Source organism: Rhinoderma darwinii, chromosome 9 (assembly GCF_050947455.1).
Source record: "Rhinoderma darwinii isolate aRhiDar2 chromosome 9, aRhiDar2.hap1, whole genome shotgun sequence".
In the NCBI taxonomy this organism is placed as follows: Eukaryota; Metazoa; Chordata; class Amphibia; order Anura; family Rhinodermatidae; genus Rhinoderma; species Rhinoderma darwinii.
The window spans coordinates 93,462,316-93,483,359 of NC_134695.1; the positions used below are offsets into that span (position 1 = coordinate 93,462,316).

At 43.4% G+C, this 21,044-nt stretch overlaps 1 protein-coding gene across 1 annotated transcript in view; it reads right to left on the bottom strand.

Annotated features, from left to right (window-relative positions):
* The window catches only part of WWP2 (WW domain containing E3 ubiquitin protein ligase 2), a 35,981-nt gene that overhangs the window by 11,754 nt on the left and 3,183 nt on the right, over nt 1-21,044 (bottom strand). The window contains exons 3-9 of the mRNA XM_075838522.1: nt 12,455-12,577; nt 12,292-12,349; nt 9,390-9,469; nt 8,520-8,712; nt 4,563-4,652; nt 4,283-4,457; nt 2,583-2,637 (exon numbers count right to left, since the gene is read on the bottom strand). Coding sequence (XP_075694637.1) covers nt 2,583-2,637; nt 4,283-4,457; nt 4,563-4,652; nt 8,520-8,712; nt 9,390-9,469; nt 12,292-12,349; nt 12,455-12,577 — 774 coding nt within the window. The remainder of the gene's footprint in view (nt 1-2,582; nt 2,638-4,282; nt 4,458-4,562; nt 4,653-8,519; nt 8,713-9,389; nt 9,470-12,291; nt 12,350-12,454; nt 12,578-21,044) is intronic.

The following is a 21,044-nucleotide window of genomic DNA, read 5'->3' on the forward strand; positions in this document are numbered from 1 at the left end:
GGTCTGGGCTCAATCAGAAGCCGCCATGATGGTTCTGCTTAAACCCAGGACTTGTCACACTGGCAAATCCTCCGGGTCTTAACGTCTGAGCGTACCACACCGTAAGAGAAGATCAAAGCTCTGTGTCTGGGACCATCTCATGTATACAGTTCCCTCTCCATCAAATATCATAGGATTTGTGCAGAATGAAAAATCCTGGTGGAATTACTTCCATGTGTAGTGAAATCTAGTGGAAAATTCCCAAAACAGGAGAAAAAAAGTACTTGGATGAGTATAATGAATAGACACATATCACTAACAATCATCAATAAAGACATACATATAGATGTGATAGATAGATAGATAGATATGAGATAGATAGATAGATAGATAGATAGATAGATAGATAGATAGATAGATAGATAGATAGATAGATAGATAGATAGATAGATAGATATGAGATAGATAGATAGATAGATAGATAGATAGATAGATAGATAGATAGATAGATAGATAGATAGATAGATAGATATGAGATAGATAGATAGATAGGATAGATATGAGATAGATATGAGATAGATAGATATTAGATAGATAGATAGATAGATAGATAGGAGAGACAGACAGACAGACAGATAGATGATAGATATAGATAAATATGAGAGACAGACAGATCGATAGATAGATCGATAGATAGAAGAGACAGACAGATATGAGAGACAGACAGACAGATAGATAGGAGAGAGACAGACAAATGATAGACAGACATACAGACAGACAGGTGATAGATAGACTGATAAGTATCACAGATAGATAGATATGAGAGACAGACAGATAAAGAGATAGACGGACAGACAGACAGACAGATAAACATGGACTGTAACAACCCATCATCATCATAAAACGGGAATATCAATTATATAATAACTGTGCGCCAGATCACAATGTAAACCCGCTGGACAGGCAACTTAACAATAAAGTAAGTGTGGGAGTTCTGTATTTTGGATGAAGTTACCTTTCCTTGTCACCCACAACAATAGGACGCAGTGAAATGGACTTCCCCTCGTAACTGGCCACTTAATTCTCGGGATTTTCAGTACAATTGGAGCATCACTCACATCGCTTAAGTGCTGAATGCAAAGCCCTTATGGATATAATTGGTTCTATTTAAGACATAGTCTGAATGCAAGCGACGCGGAGGCTGGTAAAAAACCCAACCACACCCAAATAACGCCATGGGGACTCCAGCCTGTCCACAAGGAAACCGCCGGACACACGGGACGAATTCTCCCCTGCAACAATGTAAACCAATTCAATATCTTAACTATTAATGGGGTCCCCAAAACTTTCCTCTGCATGGTGCAACTTTTCATCCGGTAGCACCAGTGCCAGAAGTGGGACTCCAGCCATGTCCCTGTATGAAGCCTCCTTTACATTAGATTTATTTTATAAATATGAAATATATATACATAGCAGATATTGCCATATTTGCCAACACTACACGAAAAATCACGTGCATGCCTGTTTTATATTGAGGCGGTAATGAAATACACTGGTAAAAGACACAGATGAACCCTGCGCCTCTTCACCCCTTTCTTTTTACATAAGAGCAGGTGCAGGTTGAACTACGGCCAAGGAACAAACAATTACTTTCAGCGCAGCTGCGCCTCGGGGTCCTACTTAAAAGGTCTCAGACAGGACCAAGATGTTTCTAACTTCTACATAACTCCGCTCCAAAGCTTTTGGCAGGATGTCGTCCTTCTGTGCACAGCAATTACCTTTTATCAGTTTTCCAAAGTACAAAACCACAGCCTCTCTCTCCAGCACGTGCCAAGCTACTTGTTCGGAAACTGTATCTTCCCCTCCGATTAAAGGGCTCTTTATCAGTTAGATTTTCCCACAATTCCATGTTTTAAGTACAACCTGGAGCACGTACATATATACATATGTGATGCATTATAGGAATGACCCCTTACAATAAGCCTTACTGTATCCCAGGCAAATATTAAGAACACAGTACAGTCTTATTTCTGCTCTGAACACCATTTGTACTTGATGTATATATATATATTCTTAAAACCCATTGAAAGGACGTGGAAAATTCCACTCTAGTATGAACCGCTTCTAAATTAAGCTACTTACACTCCTCTGGACCTATACACGCCCCTACTATCCTGGCACTACACACCCTCAAAGTGGCTTGGGTCGGAAAAAAAGAGAAAGTCATGTTTTTTTTCCAAGGCATAACATTTATTATGGATAAGATTTCCAAAAACTCTAACTGTATGGCTCCAAAAGAACCCATGCAGGTACAGCTGGAAAAGCTAGTCAATTACAGGGGCGTTTTACCCAAATTCATCATCTTTTAACAGAAAAAATTGCCCAGGGTGCTCTGTAAAAACCTTGTGATAAAGAAACATTGGTGTTTAAGTGGAGTTCCCCTTTAATAAAAGGGTAATTCTAAAATCATTGCTGTACCACTGGACTGAACTTTGCTAAATATTTCGTTAGCAGTGACTTAATGCAGATTATCCCTTAGGAGAGCAGCATTGATGAAAAAGAAAAAAAAAAGTGCCCCAATCCCAAAGTGCGTAGTCACTTACCCCATCCATTGGGTAGAGATCCAAGTGGGTCATTATCTGGAGCTGTGGCTGGAGACTGCAAACAGGGAGACAGCAAGGTAGGGAGTGAGGAAAGGCAGACAGGTAACGGGGTAGGTCATCTTTAGTGACAGAACAGGAGTCAGCGGGAGAAGCCATGTGCTCTGCAGACGTCCTCAGCTGGACTCACGTCCGACTTGCTCTCAAACCAGAGGGGAAAATATTGCAGGCCTTTCAAATGAAATCATTCCCACAAGCCACCAGTAAACGCCCAGCTCTTCCCGGCTTTTGGGCTCAGATCCTGGCCCCCCTTCCAAGCAGAGCCCCTCTCACCTCCTCCCCTCCCAACCAAGCCCGTCCCTTGGCAGAGCGGTGTTTAAGAGTAGCCCAAACTGAAGAAACATTCAGCAACTTATAGGCCCAGGCTGCTCCCCCCTTCCCCTAGATCCTGGCTTACAATGCACCTTTCTTTTTCTGCAGTGAGGGGATGCTTAGAGGGAAGGAGGAGGTGTGTAAGGGGGGTGTGAAATTGCTGGGAGGTGCAGAGGGGGCGTGCGGGCGTGCGGATTGCTAATGTTTATATAACTCCCCCTCTGACCAGATCAGAAGTCCCCCGGGAATCAGGACCAGGCTCCACTGTGGGGAGTTTTGTATCAACCTCCTGAAAGGATCCCCCAGAAATACAAGAACAGTTGTGAAAACACATGTCATGTCTATTTGTGGATTCTTATTCTGATGAAACAGGGAATTGTTGCACTATTCTATAGCCTGCGAGAAACTTTTATGCAAAGTTGTATGGTGCATGTATTTCCAACACGTGATTTTTAATACATCCGACAAAATATTTATATATATATATATATATATATATATATATATATATACACACACTATGTATTAGGTTATTGTGTATTTTAATAATATGCAAGATGACTGTATTTAAAAGTTGGTAAAATTATATAAGGTCATATCTGTCAGGCTCAGTCCATCTTGTACTTTAAACATATAGGCACCCTGTATAGAAAAAGTATGACTGCTATTGTGGATGTTACACCCCTCAAGAAGCCGAGGTAAGGTATAAATATTTAAAAAGAGATGTCCACTTTTGGGAAAAACCACTCAATAAATGCCATGGCATGTTTATTGAACAGGGGATGCAGCACTGGGACTAGGGAATAAAAGGATGGAAAAGCTTATCTATATAAACAATTCTGCTACACAGTTTGTTTCAGCATGGACAGGCTGCTATGCCTTGTTTGTCCAGCTGGGGCGCTAAAGAGAAGATAAGAATAAATACTATGACTCAGGAGCAGCGATCAGCAGCTGATCACTGCAAGCAGCTGTGGACTATACAGCCAACCAATGCATAAAGCGTATACTATAACCCAAGTGCCAAGTCTCTTGACTCGCTGACCAAGCCTGAAGTAAAGTAGCCACCTGTATATGTACTGCGGTTCTGTGGGTCCACCAGCGGAAAGGATATATATCATCTCCATCTATCTATCTATATTCAATTAGTGGAAACGTTTGTCTTTTTTGTTTACAACTGAAAAGTGTAACAGAGAAAACCTAGCGCTCTCCCTGTGTTCGGATCCTGAAAATGGCAGACTACTGAGTATTTTCATATCTATCATTTGTCAAACTAGATTTGCCCAGTAATCATTCTGGACTATAGGTAGCGAGATGAATAGTATTTGTCTAACCTGGTATAGATAGCGTTGGTTTAGCTGTTGCATTGCTCCCTGCAGCTGATTCCTCTGCGTCTGCCATTGTTCATAATTGCGGACATATTCAGCGGTGGGTCTCTGCCATGTGGTCGTACGAGTGTTGTGGTCCACGTAGTAGTATCGACCTCGATTGTCCACCCTCTTCTCCCATCTACAAAGGGATAATAGAGTATAAAAATAACACTGTTGTCTGCACCATACAGGGTATATATAGTACAGCTGTGAGCCCAGCAATGTCTGGTGTGGTTGGTCTTACCCAGGCGGTAGAGGTCTCTCCCACGTGGTGGTCTTGGTGTTATGATCTACATAATAGACACGTCCATTGCTCAACTGTCTCTGTTCCCACCTATTTTAGAGACAAACATTTTTACAGTAATATTAGAACAAAATATGGGGACAGAAGAGTAACAGCCAGAAATACAAGAACATCCTTCATACACCCTTTACAGGCAGCCATGTGACGCTAATAGAATCTAGCCTGTATTTAAGCAGAAGTCATGATAATTTTGACCCCATAGTTTGGAAATAGTTGCACCCCACTGGTCCAAGCCATGCTGGATAATAATAGGAATTTTATGATACTTCATTACTCAGAAAGAGCTAAACCCATCCCTCCCTGGTCTTTTGAGACACTTGCACTCAGAGGAGGACCACGCGCCCCATTCTAATTATGAACATGATGGATTATTGTGCTACATGTAGGAATGCAGGTATGAAAATAAATATATAGAAAAATTCGGATGATTTTCACAATATTTGTCAGAATTCGGGCCACCTACAAAATAAAAAACTTTATATAAGCAAATAGCAGGAATATTGCCAAAATGAGTGTAACCTGGTGAGCGTCTGCGACTGTGGCAGTGACTGGAAATGTCGTCATACCCATGCCTGTATTACATCCAGTAACTGGCACCGACATCTGAGCCGTGCCATGTCCCGGCCATACAGACGGCAAGCTCTTTGTCTACAGGGCAATTGCTTTAAGGCCGGATTCATGTATTTTGCTTCCTATACAGTTTCCAAGGCAGGTACGGTACTAATGTACATATAGCTTTCAATCGGAAAAATATCAACAGTCCGGGGTACGCAGACATATGGTACATACAGTGGGTTGGAGGCAGGACCGGTGCCCACTCCCTCTAGAAGCTGTTGGGGTTGTGCTGTCGTGTGGGCACAGCAGCTCTGCCCAGTTTCTGTATAGTTAGGGCACAAAGCTTCGATTACACTGCCAAGGAGCCTCTTTTAACTGCAGGAGGAAACTGCTGCCTCTGCGCCAGGGCGACAGACAGAGTGTCTTTGTGCGAGACAGAGAAGTGAACAGCAGCCAAGTGAGCAGAAGAAAGAAAAACTTTGCACACATTGCACTAATAATATGTCGCTGCCGCTACGACACGCGCTCGGGTTCCAGCATACAACATACAAATCAGCAACAAGTGTCGCCCAAAACAAAAGCAATGGATAGAACGGAGTCCAGGCTATAAAAATGGCTGCTAAGGAGCCAATGTTTGCATTTCCATTCTACCTAGTCTTTCCGTCTATGTGTTCCATATTACGCGTCTACCTTCTGCCCGGCCCGGCTCACACTTCTGTGTCTGCGTTTTAGGACTTTTGGCCAAGAACATTCATGTGACTGACACATTATTATTTACCTGCACTTGGAGCGGTTCAGGTGAGACAATGCAGTTTAAAGATGCAACCACCTCCATATTACTAGATTATATCAGTCTATAAGCTTTCATTCATTTCTCAGGGTATTTAGAAGAAGGGGGCCCTCATAGCAAAATTTAAAATGGGCCCCCCTTCCTGGCGCCGGTTCATGCCACAACATAACCGTAGTAGGACAGGTGGACCTGGCTCTGGTTTTCAGTGGCATAACTACCTTGGATTCTCAAGCCGTTGTGCCAATAAAGAATGAGTGCCCAGTGCAGGATGCCAACATCCATTAGGAAGCAACCAACCTGAGCTTGGATCCACATCCAATTGGACCCAAAAGCAATTGCAAAAACTACTACCAACATCCCATCGGACAACCACTATGATCCCATTACAGCTCCCACAGGGGTTATTATCCAGCTTTCCCAGTGTCCTGAATGGCAAAGTTACAGCATCACTGCATAGCAAGGTTGAATTACTGTTCAGGACTTTACAAAAGCTAGAGTATAACGGAGTGGGTATTGGTCAGCACCCAGCTTTCCCAAGAATAGAGATCACTAAGAAATGGCTGCATAAAATTTGTAACAATCTAACAAATGAGACAAATTAATTTTAAGAGGAAAAAATATATATATTTTTGCCTAATTATTAAAAACGTCACATATTTTGGCACCAATATTGCGCACATTTCCTCGTACTATAAAAAAAACCAAATAGAAATACGTCAGGATTGTTTTATTTGCTATAGTTCGGTCACTTCAAATGAGTGTGAATTACATTTGCCCCTGTAACATCCAATGTTCGGAATAAAAGGGCCGACCCTCAGCCCCACTCACATAAAGGGGGTTTTCACAATTGATGCAGAAGTTTTCCAGGAGTCGGGCAGGAAGAGCCGTGTGTAGAGAACAGAGCCCCTTACACAGAACACATAAAGAGCCTGTGAGAGCACAACCCTAATTACCTGTGACTGACACTGCTCCCAGCCTCTGACCTCACCGACCAAACAAACAAGCGCCCCATAGCCGCTAATTAACCCTTCTTTGTACAAAAGGCAGCGGTGCAGGTTAACGCCCTTGTCACACAAACAAACACCGATGGTACAAAGACCCACTAAGAAGCAAAACTCCGTCCAACTAATGCCAAATGGGAGACGCCAAAAGAAGAGATGAGGCATGAGTAGCCAATCCAACAGGTTGCCCTAAAGCAGCTGTGGAACTACAAGTACCAGCAGAGAACTAAAAATAATAAAGATTTCAGTAGCATATAATAAAAATAGTTCTAATTAATGCTGATGAACATGTTCTAATTACTATATAACATTATGTCCTGTGTGGATCTGTTAAACACTAAGTATATGATGTCATTTGTAATGTTTTAAATGGTGGCTTATGTAGATAGACTTCTATGTATATACATATATATCTCCTCCAGGCACTAAAGCTACCTGGATAAGCTCCGCTATTGCATTTGTAAATAATATAAACATTACTTACATTACTTACCAATAGCGCCCCCCTGAGGTCGGATCTCAGTGTATATATACCTGGTTTGTTAGTAAAGTACTGGATTGGAATCTCTATGCCGTTAATAAATCAATACTATATATATATATATATATATATATATATATATATTATATATTTAAAGGGATTGTCCCATCAGGACAACCCCTGTCCATATGCTCTATTAGAGTATACGTCATAGATGGGGGGGGGGGTCTATGAGCCCAGCAGCAACTCTTGCTCTTACAGACTTGATATGTGGATAGCCATTAATCCGCTGCACAGAAAATGTATGGCTGGTTCCTATATTAAACGTGTTATCTGTGGTAAGACAAGCCCTTTAAAACTATTTCTCTGACCCCCAAAAATGGCCGTGGTAGTGAGATCACTAGGGACCTAGTAATTGGCGCTGCCGCTGTCACGTCACGCTGGACAACACGTCATCACCCTAGACCAGAGGAGGCGGCGCAGCGACCGGCAGAGTTGGACTGGGAAGGTAAGTATATTAAAGTCATTTTGGGTCAGGAAACCCCATTAAACAAAACTACACTGATAATTCAGTGAGACAAAAAGTTTGTCCATACAGTATATATGTAATCTATTGTGCTTTGATTGCCCAACCCGGGTAAGCCTGATTTGCACCATGGATCACTGGAAAGTAACTAGTTAATCTGTTGTTTTTTTTCTCGTAACATCTAGTATAGTATGATGCTATGTGATTCAGTAAATATTAAGGCAGATTTCAGGGCACAGGGTATCAGGGCATTAAGGGTACATATGACCGTAAAAGTGGCATACCGCGGGGTGGAGCTGTATAGGAATTGAGATCAGACAAAGCTCCCCCCATCTCCAGTGAGGTGTGTGACTGGACAGGGTTGTCCTATGTACACAAACAGGCCGTCTCTGTGTCAGGAGAAAGACGTCTTTCACGCAAATACATAATGAAGCATTCATGGCTGGGCAGACTCCACCAAACCTGTGTGTGCTGCCGACTCCTGTACACATCACGGCTGGCAGAGTCACCGTCCCGTACATCCCATTTACTTCTCCTTTCTTACCCAGATGGCAGACCGTCTGATGATGGGGTGGCAGCACTAGACAGTGATGAGCGGGTCTCGGATGACTCTAGGTTTACCCCGGGTGGTAACCCTAAGCCAGGGGAAGGTGTAGAACTAGTGACACTACTAGTCAATGTGCTTTCTACAGAGGTCACAGTGTTTGGCCCAGATGTGTGGTCACAATCACCATTCACTGTAAAGACACAAAATAAAATGACTAATTCGATGCAGAGTTATAAAATCAAATTCGTAAATGGGTTATCAGGTTTCATGTAAATATATAAATTAGTACTTTGCCTTTCAATTTCTAACCATTTTCAAAATCTCTGCTTGCTGTCACTACATGGGTACATTCTCGTTTGCATTTACAGGCTGAAAAAACTCATACAAATCTAATACGTCTCACAGCTGAAAGTGTGCTACAATTGTATCCAGTCTAGACAATCATGTGTGAGCTAAACTTTCTGGACTCCAGGCTGATACATTTTACCTGCACTGATACATTGTACCAAACTATCAGGGCAAGAAAGAGATGAATGCTGCGGATGACGTATTGGGGGGAAGTGGGGGTGGTACGATATTAGGCTACATTCACACAAGCGTGGGCAACCTCGGACGTGAATAACTGCAGTTTTTCATGTCCGAGGTGCACCCGTGCGGGACGCATTATCACGGATCCCTCATAGACTAGAGTCTATGGAGGGATATGTGAAGCGCAAGAAAATAGGACTTGTCCTATTTTTCCACAGACCCTTCAAACGCTCTGTTGAAAAAACAGCCGTCTGAAAGACCCCATAGCCGTTGTTTTAATGGCCGTCACACGGACGACTTACACGCTGAACGAGCCCTTATTGTCACTTATTCACTCACCAATCACAGTGACGTCATTTGTGTCAGTATGGCTTTTAACTGGCTGTCTGGAAACATTCTCTGCAGTTGGAGGATGAGAACTGTAGTCCATATGTAATAAAAAAAAAAAAAAAAAAGAGGTTTTAAACATTAACAAAATAACTTTACATTTCAAATAGGCAAAAAGGCCCAAAATGTTTTAATCTATTTTTGTTTATTACAGAAAAAGCGGTGTTACAGCCTGTTTTTATGCCCAAGCTGAATTAACAATTTTTCTGCCTTCAGAGCTGAAATCTCCCAGCATGCCTTGCTGGCTCAATGTCTGTACAGAGCCTGTTCTAGTGATTTGCATTCTGGTAAGTGTGTGTCCTTTACTTAGGGCACTGTACTGTAATGGAGATAAGCTGCAATAACAGCCCGTAGACAAGAGTGGCGCTGTTTCTGAAAAAAACAAAAATATGAAAAAAAAAAAAGTTTAACTTTTTGCTTTTTTTATCCCTAAACCTGCAGGTCAGTTCTTGTTTATTTTAACACTTATTTGAATGGCCCAATCATCCTGTAGCTTGGCTCTTGGGTGACCGAACATCACTGATATATTTCGCTTGCATTCTCCAGAATTTACAATATGTCGTAATTTTAAGGAATAAATATTAAACTTTGAATCTTTAGGTTTTCAAGAAGATGTTGTAGAATATCCCGGACACATAGAAGCTGCTAGGAGGATAAACTCCAGGGCTGACACAATCGTTCTAAATGTGGCCTGGCTCTAATGTGGATTCTCAGCAGATTTTTGGTAAGTAGGTGAAAAAAAAACAATGACCCCATCAGTAACACCTCATAGATACAATCCTATGAGACATTCTACAGGGCAGTGTGAAATAAAAGGAGAGGACAACACATGAGGCTGAGCCGCGGCTCCTGGAAACAAAGAGCGCGGTACAGTGAACAGACAAAAAAATAAAATAGATCAAATTACCGGAGGTGCAATGGAAAAAGTGATGGCATTTTTATAAATATAATATAAGTATCTGCTCAGCCCAAGAAAAGAAACCTGTGCCATGCTCAGTAGGAAAAAATGAGAAGGCTGGTTTTCCAGTATATTACGTGAAGACTATTTATTCTATGAAGAAGGAAAAAAACAAAACATTATTTGCCTCATAGTAGAGTGTAGTACCGCGGCAGGCCAGATCCAGACGGCCGTAAGGTGGCGCCATACTGAACTGATCTTAGACCACTATGGAACGCTATGGTGATCTGTTTGGTTCAACAGAACTGCGAGGGTCCGGGTATTGTGGCCTAAGATAAAACCGGACTTTACCGCCAATGAAAGCAGAAGGCTTGTGGTCATAGTTCTACCTCTTATCGGATAACTGGGAATATTGAAAGGACATACGTATACGTTAAACATAGGCTGTGACGGATTCCCAATAGTGGCATCAGTGACCTATAGGCTATAATGGTATCCGTTTAACAGATACTTCATGAACTCTCCTGACCATTTTTACATATACGTTAAACAGTAATAGTCTATGGGTGACGGATGCCATTGCTTGGAATCCGTTTAACGCATACGTCACCTATAGGCTAAAATCCTGTTTAACGGATAGCACATGAAAAGCTCAGGACGTATACATTTAACAGATGCCTGTGACGAATGCCGTACAGCAGCATTTATCACCCATAGGCTAACATGTTAAAAAATATATTTTTAATATATACGTTTCTACTGGACTTCGCAGGATGGCATAGGGTAGTCCACTACACTCAGGCACCAAGCACACGACCGTATTTTCATCTATCGCGAAATATTGTCCGTAAATACGTATCCGTAGTCATCCGTAACTTATCCGTATATACGGAACGGTATCCGTATTTGATCTGTATATACGGATCCATTAAAAAAAAATGGGAGACTGCAAACGATGTCACCAACATGTTGCATAGCAACGTTTCCGTAAATACGGACTGTTTACGGATGCACATCCGTAGCCGTCCGTAATTACGGAAGCGCCCATAGGCTTCTATGGGAGGGAGGGTCCGTGCCATAATTACGAACAACTATAGGACAGGTTCTGTCATTTTTTCAGCACGGACACTGATCACTAAAAGGTGTCTGTGGCCAATAGAAATTAATGGGACCTAAACTACGGTCCGCAATTACGGATGAAATATACGGTCGCGTGCATGGGGCCTAATTCCTATATATTTTTGCTTTACACCAACATATACCGGCCATACGGAGGCCAGAAGGACACATGTAGCGTGTATGTCAAGAGCGAAGAGTGATGATGTCCCCAAGTTTTAAGACTATAAAGGCCTAAGGGCCAGATAGCTGGAACGGTCAGTGATACATAAGTAGTCCATAGAATGCTGAAGTATATCACCGCAGTCCTAAAGTGCCTGAAGAAACAATATCAGCATATTGCTACCTCCAGGCAAGCAGCCACCTGCACTGAAGAGACCGGCAGGAAAGCAGCTGCCCAGCAGCTAGCAAAGAGTTGATGTGGCTGCTAGCCTGGAAGGCAGTAGATTTAGCGGCTACCCTTCAGGACAGGACTTGGTTGAGCCTATATTGCCTTTATACTTGATCTTGGGCAGGTCTCAGCCTTCCCTGGAAAGTGCAATCTGCTAAAGTCAATAAAACTGAATCGTAGTATCATAAAAAGTTCTGCAACTTTTTAATATACTTTGTGAATCCGTTCCTGTTCAAGATATGGTATTGCTGCCAGTGAATGGAAACTGATGCAAAGCAAATCCAGTGTTAAAAGGGTTAAATGTGTGCTATGCCAATCTGCGGGGAATGAAGAAGTGTCTATATTGCTGCTGTTTATACAAGTTCATACAATACAGTCATTCTGATACAGAGATGTATACAGGGCCGTACAATGCATGTAGTGAAATACATGTAAGTGGGTGTACAAACCTGACTTTGTCAAGAGCAAAGTGACCATTCTCAAATATCATCTCAGAGTCTGCGGCTTCTGCAAGGTAAAAAAACAGACACGGTCAGAGGGTAATAGAGATTAACAAGTTCTCGGATTGATTTCCACAGCCATGTACAGGAGCTGCATGTGTTCTGCACTCACCATCCTCAGTAGGCGATCCTGGCTCAACATGCGGCTTACCCCGGTCAGTGTCCCCTCTGCTCTCCAGGCTGCCTGTGTGTTCTGTAGGGGTCTGTATGTTCAGCAGCAATGGGGTATTCTTTACTGGAAGCCGGAGCAAAAGCAGAGGTCACAGGAAACTCTACAGATTTACGATCCCAAAATAAATACCTGCACATTTAAGCCAGGGCTACAGAAGTTTCTGGAGACTACTGCCACCAACATCCTCAGCATCCAGCATGAGTGGTCCTAATTATTTCTGTTATTTACATAGGGTCACCATATGCAGCAACTTACCATCCCATAGACAATATCATAGGAACCCAAATATAAAACGTTTCCCCCAACCTACAAGACGACGAGGGTAGCATCTGCACGGCGTCTGTATGTTCTCTGCATTTTTGGTTGGTTTTTACTGTATAATGAAAAGTTTTGCATCTTTCTAATGATCTTTGTGTTCTTCGTCGATTTCAAGATCTTTGTTGTTGTCAGTGAACGGTAACACGCTCGGTACAGACATAATAGTTTGCTACAATTGTATGCAGTCTAAACAATCTTCCTGGAGCTAAATACATCAGCAGCGCAAATCTCTATCCTGTCCTCATAGTTTGATACATTTTACTTGCACTGATACATTGTAACAGAGGATTGCCTGGAATGGAGACAACTGTAACGAACCCTCAGCTGTGAGAAGTAAGGCTGCGTTCACATCTGCGTCAGGGCTCCGTTCCGTCGTTTTGACGGAATCAATACTGTAGTCGACTGCGCTATTCATTCCGACGGAACCCTTGCACAACGGAGACAAACGGAAACCATTTGCACCGGATCCGTCACCATTGAAATCAATGGTGATGGAAACGGAAGCCTATGGTTTCCGTTTGTGTCAGTCATGGCTCCGTTCCGACGGAAAGCACCGATTGAACGGAGGCCTGACGCACATGTGAACGCGGCCGAATAGCTCTGTACAGGTTTTCAGCATCTGAATGTGTTTCCATTCCAAGTTAGAGGATTTTTAGCACAAAGGGGGAGATTTATTAAACAGACGTGCATTGGAATAAGGGCTCATTCAGACGTGATTCTCGTCCGTGTGCTGTGCGTTCAAACAACGCACGGCACACGGACCCATTGATTTCAATGGGGCCATTCACTCATGCATTGTTTTTCAGGCAGCGAGTGTCCGTTGCGTGAAACTCACTGCATGTCCTATATTGGTGCGTTTTCACGCACCTAGCCGCCCAATGAAGTCAATGGGTGCGTGAAAACCACGGACAGCACACGGACGCACATCCGTGTGCGGTTAGTGTTTCACGCATCAATTACATTTAAAAAAAAAAAAGCGCTTGCAAAGCACACGGACAGATTTACGCGTGTTTTTTACGCGCGTAAAATCTGTCACGCTCGTGTGAATGTTGCCTAAGATGCGCCAAATTTATTAAGAGGTGCACACCTCTTAATAAATTTGGAGCATTTTGGGTGGCTGGAATGTCAGAAATGGATATATATATACAAATTGGACCAATTTCTGTCATACGCCATAATAAATCTGCCGTTCCAATGGTGTCCACGCCCCCTCCTGATTAACCCCACCCACTTTTCAGGCCACTTTCAAGTGTTAAGAGAAGTCGAAAATTTTAGTGCAGACATGACGTGCGCTACAATTTGTGCCTTTTTTTATGCCACGGCTAACAAATTTCCCCCAAAGTATTTTTCTAACTCTGCGGTACTTTTCATTACATATTGAAAAGCATTTAAAATCTGGACGTACAATCGCAGAATCAATTCTGCGACCCTAGCGATGCAAGGCATGATAAACATCGACGGTGCCAGCATGCCACCCACATGGGATTCTCTACCCCTGCCCTACATCTGCTCCGCACTTTGAAATTCGAGCCTGAAAACCATTAATTTGGAAAAGGTACGGGCGATCCCCAGATATTTGCTAAACTTGCATCATGTCATTCATATGAGGTGTGTGTGACCTTCATGTCCAGGTCATTGTTCATGTTGTGGGCATGTACGGCTGTCACCGTGCCCACGTATGCGAGATTACCCATGAAGGGATCTGCATAGAGATTTACATAGATAATGATAGAGGTGCATAGTGCTTGTATTGTAAGTCATTTTGGGGTGTCTCACGTGGCAGTGAATGGTTCTTTCTACACGAGTGGCGCACACAGGACCCATTGTGCGTTACGCTCCCCTCCGCTAATGACACTAATGACTTGGAGGAAGTTGGTCTGCCCGGAGCAGACTCCCCTGCTTTTACAAGGTGTATCAAATTGGGGGAATTAACCCCCTCCCCCTCGTTCCCTCACACACACCTCTCTGTTTCTGCAGTTAAATAAACACAGTCAGTAGAGAGGGGGGGGGTGCAAAACACAGAGGGGTATTCTGTGCCCCCTCCCCGGCACACAGCAATGCTCTGTAACCACTATATTGGTGCTGTTTGTATAGCAGAGCGGACCTTTCGCTGCATAGTGAATGAAAGCCAATTACATTTTTAATTGGGAGGGGCTGACCAGCTACTGGGGGGACGACGACGACAAAGGTTTCCTTTTCATGGTCCGTGTTAACCCCTTCATGGCTAAAAATGTGGGGGTGCCAGCCTCCACATCACGCTAGAACTGAAAGGCGCGGGCACAAGTGGAGCGACTGCTGAAATCTTAAGGCACGGGAATGACCCGGGAAATGGAAAATGAGCTTCTGACTCTTTATGATGCCCCCCATCGGTCTCTCACTTCTAAGACCCAAATCCAACGCTGCCCGTTTTTTTTTTTTTAATGTCTGGTTCAAAATGTCAACATTTTGGAAATCCCCCAAGAAGCTTGTAAAACTTTTTTTATATCCTAGAGGATTACGAGCACCACCCAAAAATGCAGATGGCAGAGTGCAAACCAGAGCTCCCTGCAGACTTATAACACGGCGCTGCGTAGAAACCAATGTGGCCAAAGAGAATACTCCACCATGCCACTCCACCTGCAGATGACCAGCCTGACTTCACATACCTGATCATACAGCACTTCTTTGATTTTCCTCTAGATAATGTGGCTCTCTCTTGGCGAACTTGTTGGGAGTTGTAGTTCTAGAAGAGCTGGCCAAAACAGCTATTCCCTACACTGCAGTTTTAGGATAGGAGATTTACGTCTCTAAGTGGCATCCAATAAGATTTGTTTAATCCAGCATTCGTGGGACTGCATAGGTGCTGGATTAATAAAACCTTCTGGATTATCAGAGAAAACCAGAATTCCATTTATTTTATTTTTGCATTTATTTAATTTTCGATCAGGTTGGCTCTTCTTCCATTATAGTTTTGTAACATTATGGATTTTAGGTCAAGTGCAGGACTATTAAATGCCAGGGGAAAAGGAATTGACCCAAAAGTCAAATGATATAAAGGACAAAGATCCTCATGTAGCTTTACAACTAGCATACGGTTGTTTTTTTTTTATCAGCTGGGACGTCTTTTTAGGCTGTTTCCAATACCCCGGATGCTTTTGGGAGTAGTCTTGACAAGAAGGTGGTTTAGCATGCCACCGAATTTCGTCTTATTAAACTGCGCTACGTTTATAAGACGTTATCCCATTGCCAGGTAATGGGAAGCCCACTTACAACATGAGGGACCAAAATAACCCAAACCAAAAAGACCCAGAACATTTGTTAGGTTGCTCAATATAAACAGGGAACAGATTCCCACTCGGATGAATTTGGACCCTGCAGTTGAGAGTCCACAGTCCACGTGTTGTAATTCTATCCTGCTATTTACTGATCTATGAGACTATGGAGAAATCCAATAATTAAACATCTGCAGCGGAGCCCAGAAAGTTGCAGTTTAATCTGTGATTAATGAATTACCAGTGAAAATCTTTCAGCTGTTGAAACCAGCAGAGAATGGAAGAGTGTGACATGAAACCTGCGCACTCCCTGCGGAGATGTCATTATCACCTCCGGCATGCCACCGCCACAACGAATATAACCCGTCCCGTCCCCCCAGATCCATCTGAGGAATGTTACATGAGCCTGTGAACGCGGTGTGTCCCTGGCTGACTCACTGCAGTAACCTCAGGCTACCTGGAGAGGGCTAACACAAGCCACTATTGTGTGACGGCAGAGAAGAGGCTCCGGCGCTATACAATATCCAGCTTCATAATGAACAAAAAGTGCAGTGTGTGAATGAATGTTTAAACCTGGATATTTATCCATGAACGGGCCCCAGTGTGCCAGCATGTAACCCCAAAATGTGTCATCCCCTTCTACAATTACAGGCTCCCTGTGTCCTAACACAACAAGGTACAATGGACACGTATTCCAGGCTGGGGATCGTTTCTCTGCATCATAGAGGTGTACATTGCCAATACAGAGTAATACACCTCCGCGCTCTGAGGGCGCAGTCACACGTGGCGTATTTGCCTAATATACGATGCAGAAAACTTCACAATGTAAGTCTATGGGAAAAATATTCCGCAACGCAAGAAATTGAGAAATCTGTCTGAGTTGCGGAATAATTTTCGCATAGGCTTACATTGTAACGTTTTTTGGAGCGTATTTTTACACTGCGGAAATACAAGGAAAACCCTAAAGTGTATCAAAAGGGTTGTTACATCAGGACAACTCCTGTCCATATGGACATACAATGGGGGGTCCTCAGTTCAGGATCCTATGTACCAGAGCGAAGAGCCGCTAACACTTGAGACGTCTATTACACAGATGGACATTCAGGCTGATATGTGATACTACATTGCTCCTGGCCGGCTGCGGCTTTCCCCGGCAAAATCAGCGGCTTCCATATTAAAGGGGTTGTCTCAGCACCAACCTTGATGGAATACTCTTAGTATATGTTATCAATGTCCAATGGGTGGTGGTCTGACCACATGGTCGGCCATTGACTATAATAGCCCAACAATACGGCCTCCGGAAAAAGCCAAGCGGAGCCAGCAGGAGATCGCAGCAGTCAAATATTTATGGCCTATCGTTGGTGAACTTTACACATATAAATTATTGTTATGACTGGTTATGTTATGCACTTCGTGTCCCCGATGGAATTTCGATATGGCGGTGTATGTATGATAATTGTAATGATGTAAACATCCATCCAATGCTTATAGCAACGTTGTCAGTGGTTTGCTAAAATGTGATGTGTAAATGCAGCTTAAAGGAACACTCCGGTGAAGTTTTTTTATCGTGGCCCTCGCTTGGAAAGTACACTTGGTAAAAAGGTAGAGCAGGTCATCCTCATACCGGGCGCTTTGTTGCCGAACTATATGCTCCATTCCCAGACAACCGTAACGTCACGTGACTGCCCGATTCCTGGAGAGTCTGCGGTGTTGACCGTCTCCTTCACTGTAGGAATGCATAGTGAAAGAGACTTCCGAACCACGCAGCAGACACTGTAGGTAAACAGGCAGTCGCGTTGCGGTTACGTCACGTAACGGGGCCCGGGAACAGAGCAAATAGTTCGGCAACAAAGCACCCGATAAGACGATGACCTGCCCTAACTTTTACCAAGTGTACTTTCCAAAGGGGGCCATGATAAAAAAAAATCCCTAGAGTGTTAATAAACAGATACTATGAGCACCCATGTGTACGTACAGGGTTATTCCAGTAAAAAAAAAAAAAAGTTCCAATGCCAACAGCAAGAACAGCCAATTTTCTATTATCAAAACTCCCCCCTATTTATTCTCGGTAGGTGTTTTTTTGGTGTTGCCAGAAGACACTATGGCCGTGACAGCCAAACTGCACTGTATATTGACCTGAACCAGGGGCCAAATACGAATTTTGTCCCGTTCGGAGAACAAACAGAAGCAGCCTTAAGTTACATAAGTACCAGCATTGTGAGAAACTAGACGTGGACCGCACAATCCACAATATATACGTTGATCTGAGCCGCTAGGCATAATTTAGAAACATGAACATGAGGTTCTTTGTTAAAATTTTGATCAAACTATATAAGCCCACTTGCCACTACACGGCGACCTCTTTAAGTTTATTTATAAAGTCGGGCAAGTGGTCGAAATGGAGCACCGCACCCTAACTGGAGATATTGCAGACTTAGGCCCCATGCACACGAGCGTATTTTCTTCTATCAGTTAATACTGTCCGTAAATACAGAGCCGTAGGCATCCATAATTCATCCATATGTACGGATTGGTATCCACAAATACGGTCTGTATTGCATCCGTAATTGATCCGTATATACGGATCAGTAAAAAAAAACAAAAAACAGGGAGGCTGCAAATGATGTCATCAACATGTTGCCTAGCAACGCTTCCGTAAATACGGACGGTTTACGAATGCACATCCGTAGCCGTCCGTATTTTAGGGTAGCTCCCATAGACTTCTATGGGAGAGTCTGTGCCGTAATTACTGACAAGAATAGGACAAGTTGTATCATTTTTTTTAGCACGGACATCCATCTGTAAAAATACAGAAAGGTGTCCGTGGCCAACAGAAATTAATGGTAATTACTGATGAAAAATACGGTCGTGTGCATGGGGCCTTACTCGTAAAGTGATTGGACACTTTAAATCCCTTTAAATGTCAGGGAACAGATTATTTCCATTTCCCGCTGTTAGACTGGAGGTGGAGGATGTCTAAAAGTCAGGGTGTAACTATGTGCCCTGTATCTCGGCACCGCACACCAGAGCACACAGTTAGGGCTTATTCAGACGAACGTGATATACGTCCGTGCAACGCGTGTGATTTTCACACGCGTCGCACGGACCTATATTAGTCTATGGGGCCGTGCAGACAGTTGCGTGATTTTTACTCAGCATGAGTCCGCTGCGAAAAAAAGTCACGACATGTCCGTACTTTGGGCGTATTTCGCGCATCACGCACCCATTGAAATCAATGGGTGCGTGAAAATCACGCGCACCACACGGAAGCACTTCCGTGGGACGAGCGTGATTCGCGCAACAGCAGTGAAAAGGATGAATGAAAACAGAAAAGCACCTGGTGCTTTTCTGTTTACAAACATCCAAACGGAGTGTCATAATGATGGCGGCTGCGCGAAAAGCACGCAGCCGCGCATCATACGGGGCTGACACACGGAGCTGTTAAGTGCCTTTTGCGCGCGCTCGTGTGAATCCGGCCTTACACCCAGGTGCACAGGCAGGTTAAATGTCAGCAGCCATTCTTTATCCACCACTAACCAACTGGCTATTTACTGTCGTCCTCTGTACCTATGAAGATTGTGATTTAATTTCTTATATTCAGTATGAGCGCCGTGTTCCCCAACACGCTAAGAGCAGTTCCGGCATAGTGCAATGAGAACGGGATCTTCTTTTAGTGGTATTAGGCACGTAACCACCATAAATGTGAGCAAACAGTGAACAGGGGAAATGTTCCTTTAAAAAATCCCATTCTCTACTATGTAAAATCTTTTTGCTGCTGTTTTTCTGTGGGAATGTCACTTGGATTAAATCAGTTTTCCCACCATAAGCAGCGATGGTACATGTATATCAATTACATATGCCACCGATGTCTGGTGGGGGTCTGACTGAGAAAACCTTCACCGGTGCCTAGAATGAAGGGGCTGTGGCGTCTTCTGCTTTCTTTCCTGACCATGCCCCAGTCACATGAAATTGTTGCAATTCCCAGGATAGTCTTGGCTCATGAGAGGCGCTGTAACTGAACTAAAGCTAAAAGAGTCACAGCCGCTATGCATCATGGGGTCCAAGTGGTGGAATAAATCGATATGCCATCAATGCTTATTGTAATGGGAAGATTGCTCTAATTTCCCACTACAACTACAGACAGTAAAACGATAAAGCCTTGTAAGACGAATAACGGTTGGAGCACTGAGCGGAGTGGTGCACTTAGGCCCCATAGTCAAAAAGTGTTTTTCCTTTTTAAAAATAAGCGCCGCTACATCGTATTACTTATCTTGTACTCATCCTAAATTAAAGCCTGTGTTATAGTTCAGGACTGAATTTAAAGAAGCACTCCACTTTTTTTTTATTGCACCCCCCCCCCCCCCCATTTGTACATTGGTGTTTCAGTGGGGTGATGTGTGCAGAAATACTTACCGATCCCCGCATCTTGTCGTTTTTCGGGGCCAGCGCCGCTCACGTGATCTTCATTCTGACTTGTCTGGAGTCAATGTGCTTTTGAGTGTACCGGAACTCGGGCTCTCAATGCGTTACTATGGGAGCCAGAACGAGGCATTGAGAGCCTGACTTCCGGTTTTCTGAAATGAAGCGATTCCAGACCAGGTCAGAATGAAGATTACGTGAGCGGCGCTGGACCCAAAGAACGACAAGATGCGGGAATCGGTAAGTATTTTTGCTGCAAATTTGAGCCAGAATATTGGCACATTTGGCTTATTAAATCTGCCTCTGCGTTCAAGTTATATATATTTTAAAAAAAAACATGACCCTAAAAAAATTATTGATACGAAAGTTTCCAAAACATGGTGTGTGTGAGGCGATATACCTCTTAGGCCGGGTTCCCATGTAGCGTAAACGCTGTGGAATTTTCGCAACGGAACTCTGCGAAGAATTTCCGTATCATTTTCAGTAGCAGCAAAGTGGATGAAATTCTAAAAATCTCACACCCACGCTGTGGAAAAAAACCC